This window comes from Sinocyclocheilus rhinocerous, unplaced genomic scaffold (genome assembly GCF_001515625.1).
Source record: "Sinocyclocheilus rhinocerous isolate Xijiao unplaced genomic scaffold, SAMN03320098_v1.1 scaffold223, whole genome shotgun sequence".
Classification (NCBI taxonomy): Eukaryota; Metazoa; Chordata; class Actinopteri; order Cypriniformes; family Cyprinidae; genus Sinocyclocheilus; species Sinocyclocheilus rhinocerous.
The window spans coordinates 293,921-302,887 of record NW_015627230.1 but is presented as its reverse complement, the minus strand read 5'-3'; the positions used below and the strand labels follow the sequence as shown (position 1 = coordinate 302,887).

Below are 8,967 nucleotides of genomic sequence, written 5' to 3'. Positions count from 1 at the left end.
ATATTACACGTTACAAATGTTGTATTTTTTGGACCAGTTTTTAAGTTTTATTACATTTTTTGTTCCTGAAATCCACCCTTCTGCTGGGATCAGAATAATCCAGGGGTTTTTTTTTGGATCGAAAATATCCCAATCTTACTAGAACGTTTTACAACCCATTTTCAAGATTTGATCCAACTTTTTGATGAAAGGTTTTGATCCACTTCAAAAGTTGACTAGTGTAGTAATGGAAAATTACTAGTGAAGTAATCAAAAGTAACTGGTGAAGTAATTGAAATAGTTACACTACTTATTACATTTTAAACAGGGTAACTTGTAATCTGTAACCAGTTACATTTCCAAAGTAACCTTCCCAACACTGACGATAAATACCTTCTGATCTTCATCGCGAGGTGAAACTTCGACAAACCTCACGTGACCCTTCTTCTGTCCTGATCTGCGCGCGAACACACGTTCGTTTAATGTGTGATTGTATTGATAAACTCATCTTAATGTTGATATACTGATGGACTTACGCTGCGGGCGTCTGAGGATCTACTGGAGTCGCCATTCACCTGAAAACACCACAAACACACAAGCAGTGCTTGAGTTATTCGCTCATAAACTTATTTTAACCCTGGTGAAAATTAACCATGGTTTCACTACTACTAGCTACTACTAAAAAAAAATCTGTACATGTGGCCATTTTATACAAAACACATGTTCTTGGTCAAACATCCTATATGTGTATGTCATCCTATCCTCATTGGTTAAGAGGGTGAAACTCCCCTCGACATATGCCTATATAATATCTTTGTATCTATGAATAAAGTTGAAGTATTGAGAATACCATTGAATGTGTGTTTTCTTGCTTCCCGGCCGTATATATACTTTGAGGGACTGAGAAGTTTTCAAGGTGGCAAAGAGAATCTATAGGGACCGATTGTTAATTTCTAACAATATTATAAAGTTATTTTAATGTTTAAAATGTCAAAACCCCTTGGCGTTTTAGTGCCATGTAATAAATAAATAAAATAAATAAGATTATAAGGATAAAGTCGTAGCTGAAAACCATGATATTTTGAGAATACAGTCAAAAGTATCGAAATATTAACAAAGTTTAATACTTTATAATCTCACATATAATTAGTTAAAAAAATTAATGGCGGCGAAGACTTTACCTCGACAAACACCGAGCAGAAAGATTAATTTCGACCTTTAGGTTTCACTTGAAGAGTAAATAAACTAAAGAGAGTGCGATAGATATGAAATATGAAACTCAGCTGCTATGTTTTGTTTTAACACTAATTCAGACGATATATCAACATCGACGCGCGAGTCAATTCTGATCACGCTAACGTTAGCTTTGTTTTTTCTTTTTCTTGTCACATCTCAATATTAGTAGTCTTGTTATGGATATTTAAGTCAAAACAACAGAAGTCGTTGTCATATTGACTGATTTATAAAAGTCTAAAACCTCACCTCAGAAATCGTCCGTTATTTTCGCGCTCCACTCACTGCGCACGCGCGCTGATGAAATCTTCAAAAGAAACGAGTAACGTTATATAATTGTAAAAACACCTATATATTTTAGGACTTCACGGGGATTATTGTTTTAGTTTGATATTGACAGCTGTTTGTAGATTTGTGGATATATTACACGTTACAAATGTTGTATTTTTTGGACCAGTTTTTAAGTTTTATTACATTTTTTGTTCCTGAAATCCACCCTTCTGCTGGGATCAGAATAATCCAGGGGTTTTTTTTTGGATCGAAAATATCCCAATCTTACTAGAACGTTTTACAACCCATTTTCAAGATTTGATCCAACTTTTTGATGAAAGGTTTTGATCCACTTCAAAAGTTGACTAGTGTAGTAATGGAAAATTACTAGTGAAGTAATCAAAAGTAACTGGTGAAGTAATTGAAATAGTTACACTACTTATTACATTTTAAACAGGGTAACTTGTAATCTGTAACCAGTTACATTTCCAAAGTAACCTTCCCAACACTGACGATAAATACCTTCTGATCTTCATCGCGAGGTGAAACTTCGACAAACCTCACGTGACCCTTCTTCTGTCCTGATCTGCGCGCGAACACACGTTCGTTTAATGTGTGATTGTATTGATAAACTCATCTTAATGTTGATATACTGATGGACTTACGCTGCGGGCGTCTGAGGATCTACTGGAGTCGCCATTCACCTGAAAACACCACAAACACACAAGCAGTGCTTGAGTTATTCGCTCATAAACTTATTTTAACCCTGGTGAAAATTAACCATGGTTTCACTACTACTAGCTACTACTAAAAAAAAAGTTATTGTAGTTAAACCACAGTCGCCACAAATTAACCATGGTTTTGCTACACTAACCATAGTTTTCAAAAGAAACGAGTAACATTATATAATTGTAAAAACCCCTATATATTTTAGGAAAAGTCGTCCAATTAAATCAGACACCCCGTACAATAAAAAAAAAAACGTCATTATGAACCTCGCATGTGAATTATATTTCGTTAAAACGGCTAATTTCACTGAAAGATTTGTCGAGACTACCTCAGGGCTAATGAATCATAAACCAGCCTGCTAGGTAGAGTTGTTAACTAATTAAACGACGATTACCTAGTCTTTTAACTCTCTTTTAAATTTTCAAACAGCATCACGACTGTTTGAATTCAAATTATCGCACACAGGCTGTTGACATGTTAAATAGTAAAAGCGTTATTATAAGACCTTATTAAAAATAAACAGACTTTAGCCTGACTGAAATTTTAAATAAAACCAACATTATAGCAAAAACTTTATTTTAGAGTCTGTGACACACTTTACATTTACTTACTATACTAAACAGCTATGAATGATTGGTAATGAATTATTCCCTGCAAATAACCCTATAGTAAATATGTGTAAATATTACTCAGTACTTTAATAATTACATTGTAACAAGAAAATCAAGTCTCACCTTAATCTGTGGGATGATGTTTTGTTTTGATAATATTTAACTCATCAGCTCTGCTGAATGTTTTAGCAAATCACATTTAATACACTTTAATAATCAAGGAAGTAAATCAACGCAGTGCAGCAGTGAATTGGTCCAAATGATTTTATTAAAAAATGTAATCTCAGGATAATGTAAACAGTTTAAACACCATCTAAAAATCAGCGGTTCATCTGTAACACAAACTCGACTACATGTAAAACTCTGTTCTAGAGGATCCGTGACGAGCAGCGCTGAATATGACACGCGTGATCAGGTTTGTTCAGAGGCAGACAAGCAACATTCGTCCATTTTTTACACACAAAACGAGAGCTGCTTTCCTTTAGCGTCTCAAGAGGAGCATGCAGGGAAATGATGTCAGTTCGAGTCCTCCAGGTTGCCGCTCTTTTGGTCAGAATTGTCGCACAGGCGGTCCATGATGCTTTGCAGGCTGGGCTGGACGATGCCCAGCAGGGGTCTCTGGGAAGGGTCTCTGTTCCAGCAGGCCTCCATCAGCTGCCAGCACTCCTCGTCAAACGTGGCCAAACGTTCCGGCCGCGAGCCTGAAAGCAGCAAACACACACAGAGTTTACCCAGAGTTCACAGCGCGGCGTCGACGCGATCCGCCGACTGGGGTTCGTTACCTTTCTTGACGTTGGTCCACAGCTGGTCTTTACTGGAGCATTTCTCAAAGGCTTCTGGGAGTTTGACGGAGCCGGAGCAGAGATACCAGAAGAGGATCCCAAACGCGTACACGTCGACGGAGTTATCGTACTTTCCTGCGCAAAATAAACAAACACACGTACAATCGGAAACTAACGTAAACAATAACTACAGTAACTTCATTTTCATAACATAAAAATTAATATTTTTCATTTTCAATTCTAAAATAATTTAAAGATGGTTCATTTTGCTGTCCAGTATTAAAATCGCATACTATTTTTTTCTAAATAAATTGCCATCAAGTTAATATTTAAATTTTAAAATCATTTTTATCAACTGATATTAAAATTGGACACTACATTTTTAAAATTTCAAAATAATTAAAAACTCATAATTTATCACCTGATGTTAAAATCGTATACTGTTATGTCTAAACAAATAAAAGATAGAACACTAAAAACTAAAATCAATCATCAATCGAGCATTAAGCGGTTAGTGACCTGTGAAGAGTTCCGGTGCCATGTGGATGGGCGTCCCTACGATACTGCCGGATATCATGGCCTCGGGTTTACAGAAGCCCAGGTCAGTGATCTTCGCCCGGTTCTGTCTGTCCAACTGCACAGAAGAAAACAAACACACATTATAATGCGTTATAAAGCACTATGAAGTGTTATGATGCATTATGAAGGGTTACAAAGGATGTCAAACTGTTATGAAGGGTTATGATGCGTTACAAAGAGTTATGATGCATTATGAAGCACTATGATGCGTTACAAAGTCTTATGATGCGTTACGAAGCACTATGATGCATTAGGAAGTGTTATGATGTGTTACAAGATGTTTTAATGCGTTATGAAGCATCATGATGCTTTACGTAGTGTTATGATGCTTTGTGAAAAAGCGTTATGAAGCACCATGATGTGTTATGAAGCATTATGAAGTGTTATGATGCGTTATGAAGCACTATGGTGTGTTATGAAGCACTATGATGCTTTATGCAGTGTTATGATGCACTATGATGCGTTATGAAGCACTATGATGCTTTATGTAGTGTTATCATGCGTTATGAAGCACTATGATGCATTATGAAGCACTATGATGAGTTATGGAGAACTATGAAGCACTATGATGCATTATGAAGTGTTACGATGCATTATGAAGCACTATGATGCATTATGAAGCACTATGATGCATTATGAAGTGTTACGATGCATTATGAAGCACTATGATGCATTATGAAGCACTATGATGCATTATGAAGTGTTATGATGCATTATGAAGCACTATGATGCACTACAAAGCGTTATGAAGCACGATGTGTTATAATGTTTTATGAAGCACTATGATGCGTTATGAAGCACTATGATGCTTTACGTAGTGTTATGATGCGTTATGAAGCACTATGTGTTATGAAGCATTATGAAGCACTATGATGCATTATGATACATTATGAAGCACTATGATCGTTATGGAGAACTATGAAGCAGTAAGATGCATTATGAAGTGTTATCATGCATTATGAAGCACTATGATGCTTTTTGTAGTGTTATGAAGCACTATGATGCATTATGATACATTATGAAGCACTATGATCGTTATGGAGAACTATGAAGCAGTAAGATGCATTATGAAGTGTTATCATGCATTATGAAGCACTATGATGCTTTTTGTAGTGTTATGAAGCACTATGATGCATTATGATACATTATGAAGCACTATGATCATTATGGAGAACTGAAGCACTATGATGCATTATGAAGTGTTATGATGCATTATTAAGCACTATGATGCTTTCTGTGTTGTTATGATGCGTTATGAAGCACTATGATGCTTTACGTAGTGTTATGATGCGTTATGAAGCACTATTAAGCTTTCTGTATTATGATGGGTTATGAAGCACTATGATGCTTTACGTAGTGTTATGATGCGTTATGAAGCACTATGATGTGTTATGAAGCATTATGATGCCTTATGATACATTATGAAGCACTATGATCGTTATGGAGAACTATGAAGCACTATAATGCATTATGAAGTGTTATGATGCATTATGAAGCATTATGAAGTGTTATGATGCATTATGAAGCACTATGATGCGTTATGATGGGATCTCGTCACAGAGAATCAGATGGTGGACGCAGTTCCTCACCAGAACGTTCTTCAGCTTGATGTCGCGGTGTAGGAGACCCTGACTGTGCAGGAACCGGATCCCCTCCACCACGTCCAGAGCGATCTGAAGACGCTCCTTCAGAGACAGACCGGCCTGAGAGAGACAGACAAGTCAATCACAACCACAGACAGAAGAACAGACAAACAGCCGGTGTCGTGATGTTACCTTCAGTCCCGTGTAGAGGTCTCTGTGTAATCGCTCCATGATCAGCAGAACCGCGATACTCGAGCCGCCGCTGTACGAGTGATCGATAACCGACCCGTGGAGATTCACTAAACGATCGTGTTTAGGCAGAGACCTGATGGACACAGAGAACTTTAATGAATAAACAAAACACCCCAACAAATGCTACTGTTATTTGTATCGAATAAAAATTAAATGAATAAAAAAACAATTACTAGTTCTTATTAATTACTAAAAATACAACTGATAATTAGAAGTAAAATTACAATTAATAATTATATTAAAAATGATGAGCACTATCATTATTATTATTTAAATAATAATAAATTAAAAACATAAAAAAACAAAGAACTATTATTTTCTTTCAATAAAAATAAATAAATAAAAATAATATAATTACATAATAACAATAAGTATTATTATCATTATTTTTAAAGAGTAAATGTACTTAGAAACACTGCACTGGAGTGGCGTTACCGTGTGTAGTGGAACTCCAGCGCGAGGTCGTTCCAGTGCTTGTCGTCAGGAGGAACGACTGACTTTAGGGCACACGGGTGACGTCCACCCCAGCTATCACACAGATACACCACACCGTACTGACCACGGCCCAGCTCACGGCCCATCTTCGGCTTTCCTGAGGACACACACACACACACACAGACTCAGACTGACATCACACACACATACACACACACACACACACACACACACCATGTGATCCATGTGTGTGTGTCTCACCGTGCAGCAGAATGTCTCGCAGTGATCGGCTCTCACACACACACACAGAGACACACACACACACACACAGAGACAGAGACAGAGACACACACACACACTCATCATTACAGGACTTTCATCACAGTAACAACACCAATGACTCTTAATAGAACAGACAAAACTAATATACAACTGAAAAATAGCATTTACAAAAATATAAAAATTACAATAAAATATCAAAAATTAAATGTAACATTAACTGAATAGTAAACATAATGAATATATTAAATATAACTTATATTATAATAAAACACAAAAAACATACATAATATAATACATGTAAATAATAAAATACAAAAAATACTAAATAAAAATTTACGTAATATGAAATAATGTAATGTAAAATAATATATTTTAAAATCTAAAATTTAATAACATTTAATATTAAGCATTATTGGAGATATTGTACATGAATGAAATATTGTATATAATAAAATAATGAAATAAGTAAAATATATAAATGTAAGAAAATATAACAATAGTTGTATGCATTATATAATTATTCATACATAAGTAATAAAAATAAAAATCCATGAAACATACTGGAGATATAAAATATTAAAACACACACACACATATATAAAAGAAGAGTTTATTTGCAAAAAAATTTTAAAAATCATGTTTTTTATTACATTATCATGTTTTTATTGTGTTTTATTGTGTTAGCAGTATTTTTTAATCAAAATAACCCAAATACAGATTAATTGGAATGCACAATAAAAGAAAAAAACATGATTTTTGAAAATTGTTAAAGACGGAGTTATCTGTTTTTGCAAATGAACTCTTCAAATAAATAAATGTGTGTGTGTGTGTGTATATATATTTATAATACAATATATAAAATATTAATATAAAATGTAAATGATAAAATAAGTTAAATATTAACATTTCAATATATAAAATAATTTAAATATTAAAGTAAATTAAAACTAATAAACTCAAAAGACAAATTCAATAATAATAACAATTATATATTAAAATAATTAAAATAATAATTCTTATTTTTGTTAAAATTAAATATTTAAACAGTACTTAAAAATATATTAAGAAAAATATAATAGCATGACACTAGGTAAATTAAAACAGAGGCTTGTGGTTTTCAAGTGTTTCTCAATGGCGTGAGCACTTTAAGATCTGATTAAAGTGCAGAGTCTGCTAATGCACCTAGAAGGAGTACGCGCTGCAGAATCACCTGTCGGAGCGAGGCGGCGAAGGCCTCGTGGGAGCTGTTGAGTCTGGTCCTGAACTGAGAGCAGATGCTCTTGGCCAGTTTGGCGGCGCTCAGGCTCTCGATGGCGTCCTGCGCGACCTTGCGCTTCCACTCGGCCGAGACGGACGGAGGATTGACCCACGTGATGCGGTGGATGATCTGAGGAGAGACGAGCGTCAGCCGCCGCAGCAGACACGCCAGCGCAGGGCATTCTGGGTAACCTACCTGCTTGATCTGCTCCCAGAAGAGCCTGGTGACGGAGGAGCCTGAGTGGAAGGTCACCTCCACGTTATACGCCGCATTCAGGATCTGACCACAATTACATTTAAAACATTACTTCATTACATATACGGATATATATATATATATATATATATATATCTTCATTGTATATTACTTTATAATATATACACTGTATGTTACATACTGCGTATTACTTAAATACTATATTATATATAATTATAAAATGTAATTTAATTTAATAATAAATATTAACAAATTGACAATATTAAACATACTGTATATTACTTATATGCTTGATATTATAATTATAAAATTACAATTAAATATGAAATATGACAATTAATTATTAAACTATTGTATATTACTTAAATACTTAATTATAAAATTAAAATTATTAAAAAATGTATTAATATTAACTAAACGACATATCGCTATATATTATATAACATACTTTATATTACTTTACATTTTTTTTATTGCTTTTTTTAAATAAATATTTATTAAACAATATTGAATATTAAAATAAAATGGCAACTAACAATTACACAATAAATATGTATATTGCTTAAATATTATAGATAAATTACATATAATTAGTAAATATATAAATATTATTTTTAAAAATGAGTTGTGTTTAGGAGCTGTGTGACTGATGTGTGTGTGTATGTGTGTGTGTGTGTGAGAGTGAGTGAGTGAGTGTGTGTGTGTGTGTGTTTGTGTGTGAGAGTGAGTGTGTGTGTGTGTGTGTGTGTGTGTGTGTG

The 8,967-nt window shown here is 34.3% G+C and overlaps 1 protein-coding gene across 1 annotated transcript in view; it reads right to left on the bottom strand.

Annotated features, from left to right (window-relative positions):
- Positions 1–3,096: 3,096 nt before the first annotated feature.
- LOC107723062 (dual serine/threonine and tyrosine protein kinase) overlaps positions 3,097–8,967 on the bottom strand; it is a 26,145-nt gene continuing 20,274 nt past the window's right edge. Inside the window, 9 exon segments of the mRNA XM_016531568.1 lie at positions 3,097–3,523; positions 3,605–3,739; positions 4,124–4,238; positions 5,773–5,886; positions 5,959–6,091; positions 6,454–6,610; positions 6,715–6,745; positions 7,880–8,122; positions 8,189–8,272. Coding sequence (XP_016387054.1) covers positions 3,339–3,523; positions 3,605–3,739; positions 4,124–4,238; positions 5,773–5,886; positions 5,959–6,091; positions 6,454–6,610; positions 6,715–6,745; positions 7,880–8,122; positions 8,189–8,272 — 1,197 coding nt within the window. The 3' untranslated portion in view covers positions 3,097–3,338.